At 36.5% G+C, this 27,005-nt stretch overlaps 1 protein-coding gene across 1 annotated transcript in view; it reads left to right on the forward strand.

Annotated features, from left to right (window-relative positions):
- The window catches only part of ALATS (Alanyl-tRNA synthetase), an 89,575-nt gene that overhangs the window by 37,660 nt on the left and 24,910 nt on the right, over positions 1–27,005 (forward strand). Inside the window, exons 2-9 of the mRNA XM_089817986.1 lie at positions 1,437–1,675; positions 2,267–2,407; positions 2,671–2,817; positions 2,998–3,150; positions 3,317–3,446; positions 10,469–10,565; positions 10,823–10,943; positions 11,605–11,664. Of these exons, the coding sequence (XP_089674112.1) occupies positions 1,437–1,675; positions 2,267–2,407; positions 2,671–2,817; positions 2,998–3,150; positions 3,317–3,446; positions 10,469–10,565; positions 10,823–10,943; positions 11,605–11,664 (1,088 nt within the window). The remainder of the gene's footprint in view (positions 1–1,436; positions 1,676–2,266; positions 2,408–2,670; positions 2,818–2,997; positions 3,151–3,316; positions 3,447–10,468; positions 10,566–10,822; positions 10,944–11,604; positions 11,665–27,005) is intronic.

Below are 27,005 nucleotides of genomic sequence, written 5' to 3' on the forward strand. Positions count from 1 at the left end.
GAATCCCGAAGGGGAAGGCTGGCGGTTAGTCCAACAATTCCCCCCTCAGTGTTACCCGAGGAGATTCAAACCTGTGACCAAGCTCTGATACCACTTGTTACAAGTTAGAGTTGCCGTTGCACCAAAAGATTCACTTGTTAATGCCCGATACAACCACTAGACTTATAGAACACAGGAGGCAGTAAGCCATGTCATGAATCCCGAAGGGGAAGGCTGGCGGTTAGTCCAACAATTTATTTGCATCTCAAATGACATTTAACATAATCAACTGTTTAATTGTTTTTAGCAAACATTTACTACAGTCAACAATAATTCAGTGTAAATTAGGCAAATTAAATGGAATGTGACAACGAGTTTACCTGTTTTAATGGGTTTTGATGAGTTATGTATCCAAATTCAAAGCAAATATACATGCTTTCTATGATTGCCCACATTATTAAAAATATCTTTCAAAAGCTAATATAAATAAAAAAAGATTTTTAAGTCCAATAAAGGTATTTTAAATAAAAAAAGATTGCAAGTCCATATTCACACCTTTGATCTTCTTGTGAAATTTTGCATTGTCTTTAAAGGTTCGTCTGTTCCTTGGATTTCCAGCACAACTGCGCTTCTCTTATCAGGGTGTGTTTCCTATGGTAAGCCTACCAAATTTATCTTGAGAGAGTTTGCTTCGTAGGCCTTAGAAGTATGACGTCAGATCCACTTCTTCTGGACAGCAGTCTATTATTAAAAAAAATTAAAAGGTAAATTGTAATTCAACTGGCATAGCATCAGTCTTGAGTCAAGCGAAAGCTCTGTTCTTCTCTTCCATCTGTAGACCATGTTCATCTCTTGTAGGATGAAAGACAATTGTATTATCTGTCTTATTGTTTAGCCTGACCAAATCCTCAATATATGCCCATTTTTTTGAAAAATAGCTTATTGGTAAAACCTAATTCAAGGTCTGTAAGGCCAATAATCTTGTTGATATCCTCACTATGCAGGGATACTAGCAGAAGTGATGTTCTACTGTTGAAATTAATTGCAAAGAGAACATATTTTAGAACTTAAAAATCATCTTTTTCTTAGATGGCATTGATTAATAATCTTACATTTCAATGCAAAAGTAGCAGAAGTGTTGTCTTTCTGGCATCAAAAAGAATTGGTGCATGTTTTTTAATAGCCAGAACAATGGGGGCTATAAAAAATAGACAAAATAACTTCTGGGTAATTTTTTCTGATCAGAACTCTGAAACAATTTATCATTGAAGTTTAGTCCATGTAGGAGGATTAATTATAGGATATTTATAGCATTTTTCAGGCTTTGATCAAAATAAAAATTTAGCTGAAATTTACAAGAGCAACATTTCTTGCAATTTATCAATCAGAAGCATCATATATTCCAATTTGTTTGCTTCAATTTAATTAAAGAAACTGTTTTAATATTTGTTTGGCAGGCATGAACCAATACAAACCTATATTTCTGGGAACTGTACACCCAAATACTCCACTTGGGAAACTCAAGCGAGCTTGCAATACACAGAAGTGTATACGTGCTGGAGGCAAACACAATGATCTTGATGATGTTGGGAAGGACACATATCACCATACATTCTTTGAGATGCTTGGAAATTGGTCTTTTGGTGATTATTTTAAACGTGAAGCTATTGGATGGGCCTGGGAATTATTGACAGAGGCATGTACCACCTGTCTTATCTGACATATTTGCAAATTTATGTTTTTCACCTAAAGGCTAGAATTGTAGATTCCTGTGGGTAAAGCTGTATATTAGGTTTGTATTATTGTTCATTATTTTTTTAAAATTCTGTATGGTTCTAATATTCTATGATTAATCCTTGCAAGAATTTGACAACTAATTAGAATATTCAATAATAGATAGATGGAATGTACATTGTTGAGATATCACAAATTTGTATGTAGCTATATCTCAAAAGAAAATAGTGACTGATTGGAGAGAGAAAATCATGGGCACATGGGACTGTGGGTGTAGGGATGTTTTAAAACGTGAGAGCAAACATACAAATTCTGAATTTTTTGCTGTAAAACTGTTCATGAGGATTCCAACATCCTTTTCCAATTCAATGATTTTCTCTGCAGACTATAACAAAGATTTTTGCCAATGTTCACTACCATATATATTGGACTTGAGTATTTACAATTGCTATCTATAAAGCTTTATTGCTGGTTTTACTCTGTTTTTAAAAAGTGGTCTGCAATAGGAACTATTTTTATTTTTATAAATAATCGTGTATATGGAATTTTGCAGGTATACAAGTTGCCCACAGACCGCCTTTATGTAACTTATTTTGGAGGTGATGAAAAGCTGGGACTTCCTGCTGATAGTGAGGCCAGAGATATCTGGCTCACTTATCTACCTCCTGGGAATGTTCTACCATTTGGTTGTAAGGTAATAAACAACTCATAGTTAGTCTCTCACTATATGCTTTTTCTTGAAGTCCCGAGTCATCCATTTTTTTTAAGTGGACAAGTATTTTTGCTGATCACTGCATACCACAAGTATACACCTCTCACAGTTCTTATGTAAATTCTGATGGCTTCAGAGTTGTTCCTTCCTCATTTGTATGTTGTGATTAACTGTTTCTTCATCCAATTGAATAAATGTATTTTCTTCTATAAAGTGTAAATTTAAAATATTATTTTTTCATTCAGGACAACTTTTGGGAAATGGGTGATACTGGACCTTGTGGGCCATGTTCGGAAATCCACTTTGATCGACTAGGAAACCGCAATGCAGCTTCTTTAGTTAATTATGATGATCCCACTTGCATTGAGATCTGGAATATTGTATTTATTCAGGTATGGTCCCTAACTTCGTTGTTTTTGAGCAAGTTGGGTTTGACATTCCACTGGAAATGTTTGCCTATCTGGCATTTAGAGAAAATCATTTAGACCATTGAAATGGTGGACAAGATCAATAAGGAAGCAGTTTGTGTTCCCTGTTCTTTGTTCTGAGCTGATTCTACAATTGCTACACAGTTTAATAGGGAAAATGATGGATCTCTGAGGCCTTTACCAGCAAAGCATGTTGATACAGGAATGGGCTTTGAACGCCTGACATCAGTTCTCCAAAATAAATTGAGCAATTACGACACAGATATTTTTATGCCTATATTTGATGCGTTGCAGCAGGCAAGTCTGTTGAAAGTTTATTTCATGTGTTAATTTCTGCTGAAAGATGAGCAGCTAACATACAAATATCTCCATTACTTCCATGTGGTTGATTTTGCATTTATGGCTAGATGTATCTGGGCTTGTTGGCTTAATTCATGTATTATTGCTTTTCACTTTTTTAAAGGCAACTGGAGCTCAACCTTACTCTGGGAAAGTGGGGGCAGATGATGTAGATAAAGTTGATATGGCTTACAGGGTGGTGGCAGACCATATAAGAACTTTGTCCTTTGCTATTGCAGATGGTTCTCGCCCAGGTGAAATTTGTTATGGAAAATGAATTATTTTATTTTGAACTTGTTATGAAATATCCTTTTCTTCTTGTAGGGCTTGCCAACAGATTTTTTGCCATGCTTTAGCACGGCTGCCTTGTATTCAGACCTGTTTATTTTGTCTTTTCATTTTCTTGGTAAATTTTCATCTTTTAAGCATGATATAAGAAACTATGTGACGGGGGAATTTCTGTTTCATATGAACGAATTGTGTAAATTATTAATAAGGAAATGCTAACTATGCATATCAAGGTCTTTGCCTTCTAGAGTAGTGGTAAACCATATGCAAACACTTTCATTTTCCAAAGTAGAAGGCTTTTGCTCAGATGAATCATTCCATTACAAATGAAGAGTTTCTTTTCTAATTTTATTTTTGTTTATTATATTTTCATCTTCTAATGACGTTTGCCCATACTCTAGTATTCCACCTAGCATGGAGGCCTGTTTAATTTTTTTGTTTTGTTTTGTTGCTATATTTTCCTCCTTGAAGGGTTATAAAAGAAATTGGATTAAATAAATCAGTTTAAACTTTAATGTAGTTTCAAAAGTATGTACTCTCTAGATGTTTTCAAAAGGAACAGCCAAGCATGTATTTCACACCCTTTTTAGTTTTTGTGGTTATTTGGATCTATTGTATTTTTCATTGTTTGACTTTCCGAAAATCTCTTTGTGTTCCATTAACCTGAATTTCTTAAAACTTTACTACTTATGGTTACATAAGAGTTCATTCTTAAGAAGATATTTGGGATGAATATTTTGACTTAAATAATTTTGTTACGTTAAAATAATATAACTGCAACTAATGCTATTAAGAAGATTTAAAAGATATGAAAATGTTGTTAATATCAACTAAAAAGCTGGAGATATTTCTGTAGGCATTGAAAACAGCTCAGTTTTGAGCAGTTGTGGCATTTGGTGTTTCCTTCATTTTTTTCTTGTGGTTAATTGATGTAACTTCGATACCAAAAAATCTTAGGGATTCAATCTCCAGCACAGCAAGGCTAAGTGTTGTGTGACAAGTAAGAATTTAAGGTCAAACTTACAGGAACCCTATTCTAAATATGCCAAGACACTCTTGTTTCTGCTGTGAACAGAAGTGAGGAATTGCTTAGTGAATTTGAATAGAACTGCCATAATATAGGAAAGGAGGGTAATAGCAGAACTATTGCCTAAACTAATCAAGGAGGAAATAAATGTATGCAAAAATGATATAGTAATTTCCATAAGTTAAGTATACACAAAAGTTTTTACCACAATGACATGGTGCTTATATTGGCAAACTGATTTGGAAAAAAACTCAGCATCCAAATTTCAAAGCATTATGTTTATAATTTGAACCTGGTTATAATGCTTCAGCCGGCTACATAAGTTTTGGAGTTTTTTTGGCAACATAACCTTTGAAAAATTACATGCTAGTAAATCTCCACTCTGTTGATGTGAGGTTGTGGCCACCTCAATTTGCAGGATGAAACACTTAATATTCCAATTCGAAACACCAAATATCCAATCCTCTTAAACAAGGAATCTCCAAATGCTAAGCAATGTGAATAATTGGGTGATAAAGTAAAGTAATCCCAAGGCTTACACCACACACTCGCAACTTTTTTGTTGGACACAACTCAGTTTGTATGATGTGATTTGGTGATAATTACTTGGAGACTTACATTAGTCTTTGGTGGAGGATTCTATCAACTTTCTGAATGCAAATTATATGGCAATGGGAGTGCATCAACTACTTCCAACAATAATTTGAAATAAAGTGCAAATGGGTTGAAGGTTTAGAATCTAGGCTGAGACTAAACTAGTCCTTGCTTTACCAAATCAACTACACTGAGGAGGGTACTATCTTCTAAGGGTACATGTATGATTTTCAAACTACTTATGCTTATCAAAACCATATGCAAATCAATGAAGTATCAAAAGGTGCGAACACTAGTTTCCCTATGATTTGAACAACAACAATTTCTTTCATTATCTAACTAACTTAAACAACTTAAAACTCTTTTACCTTTTACTTTACCTAAACAAATTTAAACTAAATTGTGAAATGTAGAAACCATGCAACATTCAGAAACATCGCAAGTGTTCACCATATAAACAACAATGGATTAGGAATAATTTTGGCAACAATTTCTTCCAGTCTCCCTTATAAATGATTTGAGCAGCCTTTGTATAGAGGTTCCAAGTACAATGAATGACTTGGTTGATGTGAGATCAGTGGACAAGATTATGCCAGCATAACCCTAATATAACTATCACCTACTAGCATTAAATGCCGACCAATAATAATAAGGTGCCAATCTTTGTGCCAATAAGAAAATTGCATTACTTTTATACTTATCCATTTGAGGACGGACCAATGAAAAAATTCAGTAGATGAAATATACCAAACCAATACAGCAGAGAAGAGAACGGCTAATCTGACTTAATCCTTTTGCTGGAAGGGAGAACCAACTGATTCTTAACAATTAAACTTTTCCACAATATGGTGAGACTACTACGCAACCATGTGAATACAAAAGAGAGTTCAGGAAAACACAGTACTCTCCAACGCTTAAATCATCATTATTTAATTACCGAGTGTTATTTCTTTCTAGGAGTTTATCAGCAGTATATGGACATGTTCAATACTGGTATAAACAACAGACACATAACTCTACATACACAATGTAATACAAATGACAGTAGTAATACTCCTAATGTGACTGAGGCTAGCTTACCTCTCCTGTGATTCCAGCTGGAAGGAGGGGTCTCGCCTACCAATGCAGTTCTTTGTATTCGTGAAAGCCTGCGGTAGAACCCACTGGTGCTCTGTCTAGGGTATCGGTGCAACCGGGGTCTGCACTCCAACACCGACTGCTTAACTGTCCAAGCTGCTATGGGAAGAGCGGTTTCCTCCTTTCTGCGATATGAATATCTGAGAATGCACTCCTCCAACACCCGTGGTTTATTAAACTGTTCACTGTCCGTCTGTAAATGACCAATGCTGTCTTCTCCTTTGTGACAATCTAAATGACAACTTCCAGTTCTCACCTGTTGACTCACACAGCGGCCTTCATTTAATCACCAGAATACTCTATCCCTGTATAAGCTCGATGGAATACCTGCAGAGGAATAACGTTCAACAATTGCACAATCACTTGCTCCAACTCTACGTTCAAACTATGGATGAAACTTCACAAGAGGTTGGGGCTACGTCCAGCTACTCTTTGCCTTGAGGGGTTTTGTCCTCAAGAACAACCATTCACATTTAAGCAACCTTCTGTATTTGAACATTGTCTTATTTTCATGGTGAGAATCCCAATGTAGCTCCTTGCTTTTATAACCTTGATATGAGGGGAAATACAAACAACTAAGCAATGTGGGATAAAAGCCAATTTCGTCTTTTAGTCACTTAAGTTACTTTTTTCATAAAGTGACTTTAAGTCATAAAGTAACTTTATAAAATAATGACTTAAGTATAGGAAGCCCCACACTTAAATATCTCCCCAACGAAACCAAATAGAATCCTATGACTGACTGGCAGCCTCAAAATAAATGTCGTTAGCCTATTTGGATGGAAAGATAGACCAACAAGGTGCCATAAGGCCTAGCACAAAAAAGGAGACATTACAGTCCTCCTCAATGCCAAATGTTGCACGATTGATTCACCCTCCCAAGTGGCATCTTCATATGGCAAATCCTTCCAACGAATTAGATACTCCCTGATGGACCTCTTATGCAACTTCCTTTCTCTGATCTCAATCACCTTTGCTGGAACCAAAACTAGCTTCCCTTCCACATCAAGTGGGGGCAGTCCAATGGAAGACACTACATGCTGACCAATCGCCTTCTTGAGGCAAGAAACGTGGAGAACATTATGAATTCTTCTATCATCTGGCAAGTCCATCTCATAAGCAACCTCTCCAATCCTTTGAGTAATGCGATAGGGACCATAAAATCTAGGTAAAAGCTTTTTCAGACCCACTCTTCTTCAAGGAGCTCTGCTTGTAAGGTTGGAGACGAAGGTAAACCATGTCACTTAACTAAAAACTCCGTTCTATCCTACAACGATCAGCATAGGTCTTCTGCTGATTTTGAGCCTGTAGAATGTTCCCTTGAAGAGATTTGAGAATATCGTGCTGATCCTATATCCAATCTCTAGCTAGCGGTGTCTTGCTGTCCTGCAAAGCTAGATCTACGAACGTCATATTTGCTGCCATAGAGAGCTCAAGACGGTGTCATCCAGATGGACATGTGTTAGGAGGAGTTGTAGCAGTAATCCCCTAGATATAACCATTTAACCCAAGCTCTCTGTTGCTACGCTACATAGCTGCAGAGTGTAACGCCCCACTAGGGAACCCAAAAGAAATTAACCTAAAGTTTCACTAAGTTTGCCAAACAATTTTTTTTTAAGATAATAACAACAAGAGATACTATAGCGCAAGCAATAACTCACATGCATACAACCATGCAAAATAGATTACATCTCTTAAGGATTGTTATGATCCTGGTGGGTGGCCTTCACTAACACCTCAGGGTTTTGGTGCAATGGTTCGTACTATGTGTTAGACCTCAGTGTCCTTATTGGATTCAATTGGGATTGAGATTAGTCATCTCTCATGTTACCCAATTCTTTGTGGATGCTCCCACTCACCTCCTCCCCTCACATCAGGAGCTGAATGGGCATGTTAGACTTAACATTTACAGGCAATACATTATCATGACCTGAAGTAACCCTCGTGGGGGGTTACGTATGTGGATGGCCTTCTATACTGAATACTTTCTTGACACAGGGTTGGATTATTGTGTGTCCTGACTACTTATAACGTTGGAGTCACACCCTTTGTATCTCTCTAGGTTCAGAGTTGGCTCTCACTGGCAAAGGTGCTAGACAAACCATTGCATAGCCAGGAATGACCGGGTTTATAACCTTTGTTCCTTGTCTGAGATAGAGATTGAGACCCACTTCATCTTTCATTGCCCCATCTACTATGAGATTAGAGACATGTTTCTTTTCCTTTTAAGAGATTGCAGGTCACTAGTAGCCTTTTTTAGATGCACAGACCAATGATGCTTGGCGCTTTACCTCCAGGAATCCACATAGCGTCATGACCACACTTTACAGCTCCTGTTTCCTCAAAGCTAGGTCTCTGATCATCTTATTACCGCCTCTTTCCTGTCCTCATCCCTTCTCCTCGGCTTGAAGCGGCTGGTTGATACTACCATTTTCGGCCACACCAAATCCGCTAGATCTTGTGGTGGGCTCACTAGACATTGACACTCCACCTCTAGTGGTGCTTAGAGACAGGTTAGGACTATTGGTCGTCTTGGGCTTTACCCTTTGGTGTTGGATTTCTTTTCGCTGAAGAAGGAACTCTAGTCCTTTTGTTGTTCCCTTTTGTTGCTTTATTGTTTGCTTTTTTTTGAACATTGTTTGGGGCTCCTACTAGGTTGTATTTCCCTGTTTGTATGTCTTCACTCCCTTGGACCCTTTTGTTGGTCTCTTGCTGGACAAATAGATTTATCTTATCTTGAGATTTGATCTCTATCATGCTAAGTTACCCAATCAGTGACCTCAAGAATCAACTATCTAGCCCCAAAAATTTGATTGATTTAACTCTTTGGCTTCATCAAGCTCTTCCGAAGGCTTGGAGACTTGGAAACACTACCAACTAGGACTACCTAAGAGTATCTAAACCCACTACTCCTACTGCTAAAAGCAAAAAGAGGGGGTTCCCATATGCAACTTTCCCACATTCGGCAAGAAGGCAACAAATAGGTGGATGCATTATCCAATGTGCTAGTGACATCGGAGGTGGAGGTGGAGTTGATTGTCTTTATAGACCATAGGAAGGCACAAGCTAGTGAAATGATTTCAAGGCACTTAAACAAGGAGCCTGGTACAAGTGTCAATGCATCCTTATTTACTCTGGGCTACTGATAGTTGTTATGTGTTGAGAAAGGTATTCGAAAAAAATCCTTTGCCTTCTTTCTCAAGATTTCTTTCTAGCTATGTGATAGGACATGGGAAGGTTTACTATCATAGTTGCAAGAAGTCAGGTAACTTCTTGTTGAGAATGTCAAAGGTGCTCATAGCCTTGTGGGCCAAGGTCTCATAAGATCACCATTGTTATTGGTGCTGAATACTTGAATGTGGCAGGGAGGTATGGAACAAACATGGAGATTGTTTCACTACTTCTCGGGTTGTGTTTGGAATTGGGCCCAACTGCTAATTTAGGGTGGTTACGGATTGTATGTGAGAGGAGTTGGTGCGGGGAGTGGGGGGGCATGACTTGATGACATTTTTGTCAAGGCACCAATTGGTGTGGGTTTAGTGCCAAGAATAGAGGATTAGTTGTAAATTGGAGATGTGGAGGCACTGATTCATCCTTTTCGTTTGTGGAATGCTTATGGTAATTTAGAAGTCCAGTTGGCAGCCGTGGGTATATGGTTGAGAAGAATCGAAAGTTTCTTGCAAATCAGAGAAATTTGAGCTAGTTGAGGGGAGAATGAATTTGCAAAGAAGAATCCTAAGGGACAATGAGGATGCTCTCCAGGCAGTAGAAAGGTTAGGAGGCTGGAGGTTTGCTCTACATCACAAACGTTGTATGTTTGTAGGGGTTGCCAGGTTTTGTCTGCAACCATTTTTTTGGTTTGGGTTGCTGAACATTCTATATTTTGGAGTTCGGAATGTATTGCACTATCAGTACTTTTGATGCTCTTCTGTTTCTGGGGGATAGCTTGAGTATTGTCTTGGGTTGGGTGTGTGTAGCTGCTGTTGTTCTGCTCTGGACTGTTGGTTTGGTGGGGCTCAGTTATGAACTTATATTATTAATGTTATATTTCTGTATCTCCTCTTAAATTATTAATATAAAAATATTATTTACCTGTCAAAAGAAAAATTACACTGATGGCAGTGGCTTTAAGTTGAATTACACGTAAAAGTTTGTGTCCTACAATAGAGTTGGTTTTGCTCCGGATTCTCATCATAACAAACTCATGAACTATTTTCATGCACCTTGCAGGTAATGAGGGTCGTGAATATGTTCTTAGACGTATTCTTCGACGAGCAGTTCGATATGGACGGGAAGTTCTAAAAGCTCAGGAAGGGTTTTTTAGTGGGTATGCAACTATATCTTCTGTTGAAAAAAATGGTTTAGTGGTTTAGCAGAGTTAGGTTTATATGTTAGAAAGACTTTTTTTAATGTTATATGGTGCAATATTTATGTGTGATTTTAGTAAACATAGTTGTTTCTTTTTGATGTTGATGGTTTCAATTTATGAGATTAGGCTTGAAAACTAAGATGTAAGGAAGCCTGATGATTTTATTAAAAAATGTAACTGATCTTTTTGACTAATTAGATAAATGGTCTGGCTAGGTTGGTGAGCACTGTTGTTAAAGTCATGGGTAAGACCTTTCCTGAACTGACACAACATGAAAAGAAGATTAAGGAAATAATTGCAGAAGAGGAATTGAGCTTTGGGAGGACTTTGATCAAGGTAGTTTTGAGATCATCTGTTTTGATCATCTGTTTCGCCAATAAGTTTGTTAGTTTGCATATGCACTGTGATTCTATGGCCTCACCTTTTCTTTTAAAGATGTTTGGCTGCCTGCTCACATTTGATATGTCTAAGGGTAATCAAAATATTTTTTGGAGCAAGTCATTGTGTTTTTGTTGTTATTCTAGTCATAAATTTCATCTTTTAAGGGCACTGGGGAATAAAATTAATTTTTGAAATCAAAGCTGAAATGTTTTGCCAATGGTCTCAAGTTTGGCTTCAAAGACCCGACATTTTTATAAAGGGCTCAGAGTTTCCAAAATTAATCTGTAATAGATTGCAATTATTGGATTAAAGAAAAGGTAAGGAAATAGATTAAAGAAGGTGTATTCCTTGTGAGATTATTTGATATGTTCTGGAGGAAGTTTGTTGTCTTTTATTTCTAAAACTTGAATCCCTGACTAATATAGATTTGGAGTGTTGGAAAGCCCGTTATTCTAGTTAAAGCAAGAGCTTGTAGTTCCTTCTTTTGTCACAGCACATCTTGAAACAGTTGCCTTATATTGTGATTTAAGATCAATATATGCATTAACCATGTAGATTTGTATTGTGATTCTGATTGTTTTACTTTCTAAATGACCTTGTTTGTTTATGATTGCAGGGCATTGAAAAATTCAAGAAGGCCGCACAAGAAGTTACAGATAACACGCTTAGCGGGCAGGTGCAGTAAATATTTATCTTTTGTCATAAAAATAGCCTGATGCTAATGAAAAGAAATGGAGTATTTGTAATTGAGAGATAGGGTCAGAATGATTTGAACATCAAATATTGAAGTCCATGAGATGCATAACTATAAATAGTATATAACAACTTGAAAATTGCATCAATAGATATGAGCAAGGCATGAGAAACCTCACTTTGAATGATTGACAAATACCATATTAGTGAACAAATTGTCCTCCAAAGAAAAACATATGAATTAACCCCAAAAGCCCAGATAGAAAGATTGAATATGTACTAACAGTTGGGTCACTTAGCTATTGAAAAGTGTAAGTGCCCTCTGAATTTATTTGAGTACAGCTCCTCATGTATGATTTACAATGAATTCACATAAATAAAAATATGGATGCTTTTAATCAGAAAACACAAAAGGTTTACAAACATTTATCCGTAAACATGATATAGATGTGGAAAAACTAAGTGACTGAAAGGAAAATGAACAATAAATGACACAAAGTTCATTTACCTGAATGCTGCATTACAAAGAGAATGAAAACAAGGAATAAATCTTCCATCCTGTTGAGAAAGTGAAGAATCAAAGATTCAAAGGCATCTTGAAATCAAAACGTATGCAGAAAAAAGTAACACTAAAATGCATTTAGAGAAAATTGAAAGTTACACAAAGATCACAATCAGTGGAAAGATAACTGCCCAAACTCCAAGTTTTGATCTGCAATTATCGTTCAAATCTCCCTTCTCTAAAGCGTAAAAGATTTCACAGATCTTATACACATTTGTATCAGAATCACTACCTAGAAGAAACAGAAATTCCCTCCCTTACATTATGCTTAAAATCAAGATTTTCCTCTTTTCCTAACACAAAGTTCAGAAAAAGAACAAGAGCTCTGCTCCTCCACAGCCCATAGTCTGCTTTCTCTCCCGTTCGAAGAACTATAACCTGTAGGGTGGACTGCCTCGAACCACTTTGAACCACTTCGAACCACTTCGAACCATAGCTCAAAGAGGTTCAAGACTCTACACTTGAAGTTTAAATACTGGGTCCATATGGGTACTAACACATATATATTGTATGTTTGGTTCAGGAATGATAAAAATATGCATTTATCAATCTCATATGGTTCAAATAGTGATCCCAGGGCTAATAGAACAATAACATTGTGTCATGAACTTTGTCGCGTTTGATCAGAAATATGGGATTTGGTCTAGTGATAATTTTGTTGAACAGTTGTCATGTGGATAGTTTCTTAAGCAAACTGACTACTGCTATGCCACTATGCTGATTTGCCCTCATAAATGATATGAAACACTATTATAAGCTTATGAATTTATACCTTCAGTAAGTTCTATATGGTACTTCAGAACCCAATGTGCAATCATGAATTATAACTAGAATAGTTAATCAGCAATAGGTTTACAATTTGCAAATGACAAGATTTTGAGTTCAGATATATGAAAGAACATACAATGACTTGGTAGCGAGCTATGTGATTAACATACAGGTCTATTAGTCGTGTGCATATCGCTGTGGAAGTCTGAGACTACTCGAAATGTCCTCCCAATGCCCCACCTTTAGTTGTTTGATATTATATGTTGCTTACCACCTGACTATGCTAACACCATCTGTACTTACTCCCTATTCTCACACTAGTGTCCACTACAGATTGTTTATTCTGTTATGTGGCCTTGTGGAATGATATTGACGTCGCCTAGCTTCTTGTGTCCACTTCCTACTCACGACCAATGCATATACATTGTCCCTATAGATAACACCTCTCTGTGAGTTATCCTTGCTGTGACCTCGACCTGCTACTCTCGGTTGAGGTGGTCATGTGAAGAGTTTGCAGCAAAGAGAGTCGAGGGCAATGCAATCCCTCCTGGCCGCTACACATTCAATATACCACCTGATGCTAGATGATGTGTTGCAATTGATGGAAGAGGAAAGAGTAGTTACATTTGAAATGAACATCTACTGTCGTGGAATAACTAATGTCCCTCTTAGATGTCCAAACCTCAACTATGTAGATATCGATCTGTGTGTGATGCAGAGTCTATGAGCTTCAATCATCCTGTCTGTCCTGGAGCTATAATCTCCTAATATCAATGAATCGTTCCATTCCTATTCTGAAAATATCCCGTGAGTACTAGTTTTATGTCTAGACTGACCTTTTTCCTTAAGGGGTTTTGTCCTTAGGAAATATCCAATCACATCTAAGCAACCATTAGGATTTCATAGAAATATCATATATTCGTTGTGTCAATCCCAAGGCAAAAACTTTCTTAAATAAGTTCGAAGTGTGGGGAGATACAAACATCTACGCAGTGTGGGATAAAAGATTATTTCCTTTTCTAGTCACTTAAGGTATTTTGTCCTAAAGTGACTTTAAATAATAAAGTACTTTATATTTCAATCCAATAAAATAAAGTGACTAAAACCTTAGGATTTTCCATTTAAATCTCCTCAATTGAAACCCAAACTCCTGTTACTGGCTGACATCCTCAATTGTATGCCATTAGCCTATCGGGATGGAAAGACAGACCAACTAGGCGCCATTAAGGTTAGCACAGAGAAGGGGACATTACGCATTGCACTATGCACCATCAAAATGGAGGTTAAAAAATTAAGTGCAAAGTACAAATCATCTACCAATGCTTGCTCAAGGATTTGACATTGACCATTGCCTCTTAAGTTAGATTCTTATGGGTTACTGACATTGTACACTGCCACAACTCTACTATCTAATTCTCTGGCATGATGAAATTGTAATGGCAAATTGATGTTGTTGTAGTTGTATTAAATAGAGGAGGTGAAAGCTCCTTATATAGATTTCCAAAGACAATGTTTTAAAAAAAAAATTCATGAACTAAAAACGGAAATAGAAACTACCTAATAAACTAAAGACTAACTAAGATGACCATTAAAGAAACATTATAATATTCTAATACTCTCCCTTAATGGTCATTGTCTAATTGATGTCTTTTGGTCACAAATTCTTCAAACATTTTGTTGCTACTGATACCCTTCCTAGATGTGCAAAATGTAAATGACCAAGAAGCCAAAATTTGTCCATAAAAGAACAGAGAAGAGTGTCCCCTTCATTAGAATGCTTTGCAATAAGAGACGAGAGCCTGCCACTGACTCTGCCGTCGAGATAAGTTTGCCACCAACTCTCTTAGAATCAACAAGCAATTTGACCAAAACTCATCACAAAATATCTAACTTGATATTGGATAATGAAGCTGCTTTTCCCTGGAGACGGTGACAAACACTAAGAACAAGTAGCACAATTTTGAGGAAAAATCGTCAAATCTCCAAATTTTGTAGGTTAGTATGATGCTTCAAAACAAATGGCAAAAAACCATGATTATTTAGGAGAAAAATTGATAAAAACCCAACACAATTTTGGGGTGAAAAATTTATCAAAACCCAACATGATTTTTTAGGTAAAAAATCAATCAAAACCAGATAACAAAATCCAAGAGATGGATCGGAGAATACAAAACTTTGATTTTTAGGAAAAATGGTAAATCCCAACAAATCATTTTTTGAGGAAAAAATATTAACCCACCAAATAATTTTTGATTAAAATTTTAAACTCATAAAAGAATCCTAGTTAACTTTGCAAATTACAAAATCAAAACTTTTTGAGGAAAAAAATTATGAAAACCCCCAAAATATTTTTGAAGGCAAAAACAATGAAAACCTAACAAAAAAATCTTCATGCGACAAATTACAAGACTTTTGCAAGGCAAGCTAGCACATGCAAGCAACATGCAAGAACATGCAAATACATGCAACCTTCAAAAATTTGAGACTTTTGCCCAAATCTAGAAAGCACGCATTCAAAAACCTCAAGTAGGCTTGCGATTCTTAGTGAAAATCTTTGAAGACAAACCATAAATTTCATAAAATACCTCCATCTAGTTTTATTTCAAAAAATTGAAAAAAACAAACAAATTTCTGAAAAATATTCCAGATCAAAACAGGCTCGTATTTATCTCAAACAATTCACCAAACTCTATGAAATGTCATTGACCCACTCTGATACCATGTTATGGTAAATCGATGTTGTTGGAGTTGTATTAAACAGAGGAGATGAAAGCTTCTTACATAGATTTACAAATACGATGTTTCTAAAAGAAATAATTAAAAAACTAAAGACAGAAATAAAAATTACCTAATAAACTAAAGACTTACTAAGATGACCATTAAAGAAACATCATAATATTCTAATTGAAATGTCTCCAAAGAGGGCCTGTTTAACTTTGCATCCTTGCTATATTTTAATGTTTTCCTATTCTGGGCTGTTTATTGAGTAGCTGGCTCTCTTTTTCTGGGCTGTTGACCTTTGGAGACTTGTGGTGTTGATTTGAGACTTTGTGGTGGTGACTTAAAGATTGGTTGGCAAGATTGGGACACCAACAAAATGATTATCACTCCCTAGCCCAAAAATTGGGCCCCACTAAATTTTTGCACAAAATTAGGTTGCCTTTTTTAGCTCCATAGTGCAAATTCCTTTACTGTTATTGATATGTTTGCACAAATTTGTTTGTTGTCATTGGCTTTGTTTTTGGCTTCAGACATACTCAAGTGGTTTTGAGGATACTACATCACAGGGGGCAATTTTGTCTCTATCTTTCCCTTCATTGGAGGGATAATTCTATTGAATTCTTGTGATGGATGTATTTGTGGGGGTATTATGGAGACCTCAATGCACAACATGATCTATCACTTTCATTATCTCTTTTTGGAAAGGAGTTTTTTTCCGAAGGGTTTTTCTCCATTTCTTTGTATGTAAGAGATTTACTTGCATGATTAGTTGTGCATGGGTACCAATGGTTTGACATTTTGTCAAACATTTGGCTCGCAATTATGTAATATGAAGGGAGTTATCTCTAACCAATAATGACATCTTTGACGTAAAATTGGACTTGAAAGAAAAGATTTGCAGATTATTGCTTTGCCAAAAAAAGACATTCACAATTGGAGATAAAACTGAAATGTTCAACGAAGCACCAACTCTCTGAACTACTGAATTTTTTTGCAAATAATGTTTACCAAAACTAACTATGAGACCACCAATACTAGGAATCAACTCTGCATCTCACTCCATCATTCAATTTGCTAAATCACCAAAGTCTTAACAATAAATGCTATGGAACCTGTATGTGCGTTGGCCTTCCTCAAATACAACTTGCAGGCACCAAGAACAGAGACACAAATGCCAAATGAAAGATCCAGTTGGGCACTTGGTTGCAGAGATGAAGTCGCGCCAAGTTGCAGCAGATAAGCCTTGTCAATTTTTTCAGAGAATGATGGCATTCACATTCACTTAATTGTGCACTGATTTATTGCAAATTAATTGCCACCTATAAGCGGAGATTTAGGCACCCATTTCAGAACTAATATGCAAGGGAAAGCCACACCAAATAACAAGAGATTGGGCATCCAGAAAGCTCTGATTACCCACGCTCGAATTCAGATCACAGATAAGAATGCACAGCAAACAGATATAGCTAGTGCCCAGAATTCAGAATTCTCTTCCCAACTTCGCTCACCCAGCAACAGCAAAAACAGTAAGGGTCATGTTCAATTTCCAGAATTCCAATACCAAAACTTTCCAACCACAATTTACTTCTCAGCCATGATTTCAATGCCAAAACCAGATTGCAGATTTCAAGTATTAAATGAGATAGGAAACCATTCTCATTTCTTTCCACAGCGATTGAGTTCTCTTGCAGGATTTTATTCCTCAGTAACAGTAAGAAACAGTAAAGAAAAATGCACCAAATACTATACTGTCATGTCCCCATTTTGGAGGCAATTTGATTTAATTAATTAAATTAATTAGGTTGTCCAAAATAATGAATATTTTATGAGGATGACTAATTAATTATTTTAATTAAATAAATAAGTGGTATTAAGTTAATTATTTATAAAGTTATCAAATAAATAAATATTAAAAGGTAACTTTATATTTAATTAATTTAATAAAGTGACTTGAATTATAAAATATTTTATAAAGTCACTAATAGATAAAATAAAATAATGTTCTAGAAGCTTCTGGAGAAAGTGGAGGAAAAAGAATAAATAGGCACCCCGGGCTTCATTCTAATCATCTAGATTTGTTGTTGTTGATGTGCATTGTGGAGCCTAGGGTTTCTGCAATAGTCACAACAGGTCATTGAGAACGAAAACTCTCAATTGGTACGCAATTTTGAGGGTGTGAAATATCACTTGAATTATTGCAGCTGGGAGGAAGATACTTCAGTCTTCTATTTGTGCTACATTGAGAAAAAATATTTGTGGCCATTGAGAACGAAAACTCTCAATTGGTACGCAATTTTGAGGGTGTGAAATATCACTTGAATTATTGCAGCTGGGAGGAAGATACTTCAGTCTTCTATTTGTGCTACATTGAGAAAAAATATTTGAGTACAAAAAGCAGGCCGAAAAAGTAGTTCGAAAAAAGCAGGCCGAAAAAGCAGTTCGAAAAAAAAAGCCGAAAAAGCAGCTCTGAAAAAAGCAATTCGAAAAAGTAGTTCAAAAAAGAAAAAACGAAAAAGCAAATCCGGAAAAAGCAAGTGGTAAAAGCAGATCGGAAAAAAGCAAAGCAAAAGGGGCAGCATTGAAGGAAAATATTACAGCCATCCACAATCAGGTTCTTCACTTCTCATTTGGCATATTTTCTGAGAAATGTAGGTTTTCAGCTGAGTACAAAATATAGCTTCAGCACTTCATTATTTTACATTGTACTTGTCTTTGTTTGCCAATTGGCATTATTGGTATCAAAGGAAGGCTAGGATTTTGCAATTGAAAGAGCGTTGTAATTTTTAGACTATCTATATTGCAACTCTAGAGTTGATGATCAGCTTATTAGTTTGCATTCCAATTGTTTGACAAAATATCAATTGGCTGTAAGTTCTCTTTTTGGCATAAATAATGTTATAATTTTGCATACTAAGTGTTTATATTAATGCCACTTGGTTGTAAGTGCATTAATTCCATCCTAGGTTGCATCCAAAGTATTTGTCATAATTATTAATTGCTGTACCTGCATTTTGCAAGTAGTTTAAGTCACATATATGTATTGAATATTTCTAAAATTAGTTGCATATTCATATTAGGTCATTGTTTAGACAATCTGGAGTCTTTTGTAAGCATTCTCTTTGAGGCAAATCCAAACAAGATTCACTGCAGCAATCTGAAAAGTTATATCAGTCCGAGGATCCTTGCTTGCAAAGTGTTTGACGAAATGTCAAACAATGAAAGTATAAAGATTTTTGGTATTTGAAGAAGTTATAACCTGTTGGGGTTATTACAGTGGTATCAGAGCTATTGACCTGCCATCCTGTTGGGTAGATTGGACATTGAATCAGTTAGTTAATCACGTTTACTTCAAGTACCCAGAAGCAGTGGGACAAGGATATGAAGAAGCTTAAACAAAATTTGAAAAGGTTGGATGAAAGTCAGAAAAGGATGAATGAATTGATGGTTTCCATGTTTAAGAGGACTACATCACAGAACAAAGACAAAGAGGAACAAGAGGTCTCTACAAGTGAGGTATCTAGAAACCTCTACAAAGAGTTTGCAGCAGTTGGTGACCAGCATATAGCCGAATCTAGAGAGGACAAAAATCAGACTAGCTTGGAGGAAGATGTTGGGCACACAATACTTCAGAAGGTAGTGGGAATGGATATTACGCAGATTGATAGTAACGGTCAACTTGATACTCAAGTTGAGACAATTGTATACAGGTCTTTAGAGGGTGATGTCACAGGTACTCAGGATGGTTTAGTTCCAACATGTAGTGACTACAACGTAGTGGGTTCGGATGATGATTATGAGGATGTTGTTGTGCATGATGGTGAGATACTTGGTAGAGATGAGCAGACATTGAGCTTTCATGACTTTGCTGAGAGAGAGTACCAGGCACAAATAGATGCTTCGTCACATGAGGTTGAGGCTGGTAGTACTTCACAGTATTTGTCCAGCCAGCTGAAGGTGAGCGAAGACAGTATTATGACTTCATTATCTCATCATGTCAGGATGCGGGATATGATAGAGGATCACATTCGAATGATTCAGTTACAGGGTAGACATAAGGGAGTTCAGGCAAAGTCTTCTTGTGTTGACTTACAGGCGATTAGGGAAGGAATGGGAACGATGAAGTTGAGTTATTTACATCTTCTATCAGATCGTGACCATCTTCTTAGACTTGTCAGAGACTATTCAGATGCCTTGAGGAGGAAGGATGAGGAAGTTGGCAGGCTTTCTCGCGAGCTTGAGGACACTCGAGCTTCTTTGGTAAATACTCCATTGGCATTACAGGACTGGGAGAGACATGGGGATAAGCATGGCATGAAGTTGAGTTTAGTTTCATCTTGCACTCCTGATACTCAGCTTTCTGCAGCAGGCAGATCATACGTGGTCGCTGATAATGTTGCAAGTTCATCTTGCATTCATATCCAGGATACAGGGACAATGTTAGACAGGTATGTGGAGTTAGTTGGTATTGGTCATATTACTTAGATGAGGAGTTTGCTTGAGTTACCAGCTGATTCTAGTTTACAGATATGGATTCGAGATTGTTATATTGGCGTTTGGGATTTAGTCGACTGGAGATCTTTATCACTTTTTGGTAGCAGTGATTGTTTGGGTGCTATCATGGATTTGATTAGCAGATTACACGGTGTTGTCTTTTCTTGTGCCAGTAGCTTGTCCGATGTTGGGCTTTGTTCATATATCCAGTCGACCATTCTTGCTGGAATGTGTTGATAATCTTTCATATTTTGCAGTGTGTACAGATGAGTCCCAGGATCATATTGGCATTGATGACATCCAGGAGGATGCAGTGGGCAGTTTTGAAGACTTAGTTTCCTTGGCAATTTCTTTTGGTACAGAGGAGTTGGACAGTAGTGCTACATTTTTTGATACTCCGTAAGTTGATATGAGCTTTGGAGTTGATTCGCAGGATATGGTTGGTATACTCTAGAGACCAGTAACTTTGAGGATACTCCCTTAGACAGTGTGTCAGAGGAAGTTTGTAGGAGACAGTCTAGCCAGTGCCATCATGTGTCTAGTCAGTTGAGAGTTAGTGAGCGAGACATTGCTATCGCTTGCCAGCATTTCGATGCTGCTTGTCAGTTGTTAGCAGTTTATGGATGGGGTTCTCCTACTAGTGATGAGCAGGGAGGCAGTTATTTTTCTTTGACAGAGATCCTGTCTTTATGGGAGGCTATTCGGATTCTGAGACAGAATTATATGCAGCTGGTAGCCGACAGAGATTATCTTATGGAGTGGGGGAGTACAGCATACGATGCATTATTGGCCAAGGAAGATGAGGTGAGTGAGCTTACTCAGCAGCTCGAGGTGACTTCTGAGATTCTTGAAAGTACACAGTTGGCTTTTGAGGAGTCACAACTTCATTTGGCTAAGGTGACCATGGAGTTAGAGCGATTGCAGTCTTTACCAGATTATGTACAGTCACAAGCTGTGGTGTTTGGTGATCCGAGGATGTCCATGGTCGAAATTATCAGAGACAGTGGAGATGGGGATGCATCCATCCTTGATACTAATATTGGCATATCAGGTTCGTTCCTACTAGAGTCAGGTTCAGTTGAGTTGGGTGCTGCAGCAAATTGTTGTATGCCTGACATGGTGGTGGCCTCTAGTACTGATGCACAGAGACTAGAGATGTTGTATCAAAGATCATGTGTGATGTTGGTGAGCCGACAGTTGGCATGGTTCCTACTAGTAATACTACTCCCTTGGCGATGTCTTCAGAGGTAGTAGTCAGCTCCAACTTGGTTAGTGATCGATTTCAGTTAGTTTCATCTGGATTGCAGTCTGAGCCACTGACTGATATTGGCGCATTCTATCGGCATTACACTGAGGTATGCTCATCAATTTACCTTTGATGACCATGTTGATGAGATGATGATACAGAGATGTACTTTGATTCCTAGTGCTTGTCATCAGTTATGGGACAGTTTGACGCCTTGGGATGAGAGTTGTGATAAGCATGACATGGCGATAGGTTTTGTGGTTGACAGCTTGATAATACACGACTTAGAGCAGGAGTGTGGGAGTGATGCTTCAACAGTTGTTGTTATTGACTCTACTCCTTTGGCTATGACATCTCCTGACTTAGCTGGTGATCAGTCACAGTGGGTTGTATCACTTGTTCATGGTGAGCTGTTGACTGAGGTTGGTTCTTTTTATCAGCATTATACTGTAGGGTATGTGCATCAGTTAGCATTTGATCCTTGTGCTGAAGAGTTGATAGCAGGAAAATTTGGTTTGGGTTCCATTTCTTGCTGTTTATCTTGTGATGACTTTTCACCATCAGCAGTGCATGGGAGTTATGGCTATGAGACAGTGGCCGGTGATCTGCAGAGTTGTGTTGACTGCAGGAGTTGTTCAGTGTGTGGATTCTCCATACTTGGTACAGTTTCATTCGGGAGTGTTCACCATTGTTGTAGAGTTGGATTGTACATTCTGTATAGGCCAGTGGGATGCATTGATGGAATTTACTGTGTTGGCAGTTTGATTTATCCACTTTACTTGGGTTCTGATGTTTTAGGAGTTTGTGTCTCGTGGGATTTTGACTGTGGCAATTGTGATTTTGGAGTTTGGTTGAGTTGTAATTGTCAGTTTGATTATGGATTCCTCTTGGTTATATTGTAGAGGATATTGCAGGAGCCTGTGTTGATTGATAGCAGTATAGTACATGACTACATTTGGGATCCAGGCAGATTGATTGGTTTATTGTTCAGCCATTGCTTGGGGACAAGCAATTTTAGGAAGGGCGGACTGTCATGTCCCCATTTTGGAGGCAATTTGATTTAATTAATTAAATTAATTAGGTTGTCCAAAATAATGAATATTTTATGAGGATGACTAATTAATTATTTTAATTAAATAAATAAGTGGTATTAAGTTAATTATTTATAAAGTTATCAAATAAATAAATATTAAAAGGTAACTTTATATTTAATTAATTTAATAAAGTGACTTGAATTATAAAATATTTTATAAAGTCACTAATAGATAAAATAAAATAATGTTCTAGAAGCTTCTGGAGAAAGTGGAGGAAAAAGAATAAATAGGCACCCCGGGCTTCATTCTAATCATCCAGATTTGTTGTTGTTGATGTGCATTGTGGAGCCTAGGGTTTTTGCAATAGTCACAACTGGCCATTGAGAACGAAAACTCTCAATTGGTACGCAATTTTGAGGGTGTGAAATATCACTTGAATTATTGCAGCTGGGAGGAAGATACTTCAGTCTTCTATTTGTGCTACATTGAGAAAAAATATATGTGGCCATTGAGAACGAAAACTCTCAATTGGTACGCAATTTTGAGGGTGTGAAATATCACTTGAATTATTGCAGCTGGGAGAAAGATACTTCAGTCTTCTATTTGTGCTACATTGAGAAAAAATATTTGAGTACAAAAAGCAGGCCGAAAAAGCAGTTTGAAAAAAGCAAGCCGAAAAAGCAGTTCGAAAAAAACAGACCGAAAAAGCAGCTCCGAAAAAAGCAATCTAAAAAAGTAGTTCGAAAAAGAAAAAACGAAAAAGCAAATCCGGAAAAAGCAAGTGGTAAAAGCAGATCGGAAAAAAGCAAAGCAAAAGGGGTAGCATTGAAGGAAAATATTACAGCCATCCACAATTAGGTTCTTCACTTCTCATTTGGCATATTTTCTGAGAAATGTAGGTTTTCAGCTGAGTACAAAATATAGCTTCAACACTTCATTATTTTACATTGTACTTGTCTTTGTTTGCCAATTGGCATTATTGGTATCAAAGGAAGGCTAGGATTTTGCAATTGAAAGAGCGTTGTAATTTTTAGACTATCTATATTGCAACTCTAGAGTTGATGATCAGCTTATTAGTTTGCATTCCAATTGTTTGACAAAATATCAATTTGCTGTAAGTTCTTTTTTTGGCATAAATAATGTTATAATTTTGCATACTAAGTGTTTATATTAATGCCATTTGGTTGTAAGTGCATTAATGCCATCCTAGGTTGCATCCAAAGTATTTGTCATAATTACTAATTGCTGTAGCTGCATTTTGCAAGTAGTTTAAGTCACATATATGTATTGAATATTGCCAAAATTAGTTGCACATTCATATTAGGTCATTATTTAGACAATTTGGAGTCTTTTGTAAGCATTCTCTTTGAGGCAAATCCAAACAAGATTCACTGCAGCAATATGAAAAGTTATATCAGTTAGAGGACCCTTGCTTGCAAAGTGTTTGACGAAATGTCAAACAACTGAAATATAAAGATTTTTGGTATTTGAAGAAGTTATAACCTGTTGGGGTTATTACCTATACCTCAGCAGTATTTGCAATTAAACTTCACTTTAATCTAGAATTAATTCACAATACCTCAGTTGTGATTCATCCAAACCCTTATACTTCAACAAGGGCAAAGAAATCTAGGACTTAAAGATGTGTCTCAAAGACAACAAAAGAAAAATAAGATTAACAAATGATCAGATGCTTTTTCCTTCACAATGAGCTCATATTTGTAATCTTCAAATGACCTTTTGTTTCTAAAAAGTAACTTCACTTATGAAGCTTCTCCAACAACATCACTTTATAACATTTAATACTTGGCTTAGGCATATAATTAATTAAATAAATGGCCCCTTTCAATGATGACTTAACCCTCAAGTGTAATTATAAAGTTAAATCATAACTTTATAATTAGTCCTTTTTTGTGATTTAATAATAATTTGGCCACTACAAATATAGTAACTCCCAAAATACTTACCATTTAAATATGTTGTCTGAAATATGAGCCACGCTTATTATTTCTCCATGTGATCAAATGCAATTTCCAAAAATAGAAAGGGTCCATCTCAATCAACAGCCGACTTGCCAAACAAAGACCAACCTGTAATTTATTGAATTGAGGAGAAGGCAAGACCCTCTCAAGCCAAGTCATTGCCTCAAAAAACCCTCTATCCACCATAATTAGTCTACGAGGATCACAATAATAGGCTAATCTCTCAAACTTCGATGCTTGCAAAAATGGGGACATTACATACAAGGACTGCTCCTCTTATTTGTAAAGGGAGAGATGTTGATGCGTTGGTGCTAATATAATGCCAAATTTCCTCAACTTTTCATTGGTGTGCCTTGTATGGTGAATTGTTGTGATCTGTTTGTATTATTGCATGGTTATCCATATTTCCTCACTTAGTTTAGGAATTCATTTCATGTTGTTTAGAAGTAGTTTAGTTGGATGAAATAATTGTGGATGTTTACTTGCTTGACTCTAAAATAAACTTGGCCACTAGCCTCTTGTTGATGATAGGAGTGCCTTGTGTGGTGAGCTAGTGAAATTACTTAACTTCAATTGATTTCCAATCTTTAGTTTGCATCCATTGATGGGATTGAAGAGGGTAGATATTGATTTTACAACCATTTGAGTATATCCTTAGAAGCAAGCACTAGGTGGGTGAAATCGCTTATTAAGCTACACCTAATAGAGTCCAAGTCATCCATGATTCCTTTCATTCCTAGTTAGAGGTAATAGCAGTTTGTTTAAGTTCAAGTTGAAGTGGATGTTTAAAGATCAAAAACTACATTTTCTTTGCACGTTGTGAAGCAAAATCTTTAGAAGCACAAGAGTTGATATCGATTGGATGAATAGGGTAAGTCCCTTTGTGATAACCAACTTATCGCATCATAAAATTGAGTGAAGTCCATGATTAAGAAGGAGCCTTGAAGTTGTTTCATGACCTTGCTTTGCAAGCTTAGCATGAGAGATGACCTTATCAAGAGAGGATTGAACATTTGGTGTTTCTCTTCGAAACATTAAGTATTTGATTCTGCAAGTTGTAGTGGAACAAAACTCACATCAACAAGTTTGTGAAGAAAATTAATGTTTGATTAAGCTATTTCCAGTTGAGGGATATTAGATCGTATTGAGAGCTCAAATACAATGAAGGACTGAGACTGATTTGAAATCAAGGGCCAAGATTAATCCACATAAGCCCTATTTAAGGTTTCATAACCATAACTACAAATATCAATTGCCTACCTAATTACAATGAAGCACCATCTTGTGAGCCAATACAAAAATTACATTGCCTTCATTGGCCAGTGAGAAAATTCAAATTCATAACAATTGGATAAGGATGAATGACACATGGAATAATGAGAAGAGAGCTGATTGTAGACAATGCCACCTCATCACTTTGGGTTTTACCTCAATTTGAAATTAATTCCTATCCTAATTGATGCCATTAGAAATATTTAATCCAAAGTCAAATATTAGGTTTAATTATACTAAATGCTTATCTTCTAATGGTAAATTTAAATTTTAATCCCCCATGGCCATACATTATTTTCCAAGGTTGTTAGACCTCGAAGTTTGGCCCCGATGTCATTGAAAAAAATGCCACACACATTTGCAACAAACTTCTAGGCTTAACTTGCCATTTCAAGGTTCAAAGATCATTGCTTAAAGACTGGGTTGCAACTCGAAGGTGTGAGATTGGATGTTGCTTACTACAGTTGCCTTGAGATGAAACACAAATTTCATAGGTAGCAAAAGGAGTTGCATCTCAAGATGAGACAAAAAAAATTAGAGGCGAGGAAAGACTTGCCTAACCCAAAAATCGCACAATCAAAACCCTCAACTAGGCTTGAGATTTTCAGCAAAAATCTTTGGAGACAAACCACAAATTTCATAAAATACAAGTTTGTGGAAAAAAATTTAGAGCAAAAGAGGCTTGAATTTTCCTTAAAAAAAATGCCAAATTTAATGAAATCCAACTTACTCTAATACCATGTTATGGTTAATCAATGTTGTTGTAGTTGTATCAAGCAAAGGAGATGAAAGCACATTATATAAATTTAAAAAGATAATGTTTCTAAAAGAAACAATCATGAACTAAAGACAAAAATAGAAACTACTTTACTAAAGACTAACTAAGATGACCATTAAAGAAACATTAAATATTGTAATAGGGGACTCAAGACCCAAGTACGAGAAACATGTAGAGTCTTTTAGATTCTTTAGACTTAACTGTAGTGGGTGGAGAGAATCCGAAAAGAAAAAGACATGATCTCCTCCACCCTAAAAATACATTCATTATGTTTTAAAACAGGAGTTGGATAGAAAACCAACATATTGATTCTACACAAAATAGTGATTGGAGATCATTTGGGCATGTTTGTTGCTGCCATTGACATATCCAACGGAGCTTGAGAAGGATTTGTAAGAGAACATGACTGATGTATAGCTACAATTCTTCATTTTGGAGCAAATTTGAAGAGTTAATTTATTTTTTCAACA

Source organism: Cupressus sempervirens, chromosome 3 (genome assembly GCF_028749045.1).
Source record: "Cupressus sempervirens isolate cs-2001-9-10 chromosome 3, ASM2874904v1, whole genome shotgun sequence".
NCBI classification, from domain to species: Eukaryota; Viridiplantae; Streptophyta; class Pinopsida; order Cupressales; family Cupressaceae; genus Cupressus; species Cupressus sempervirens.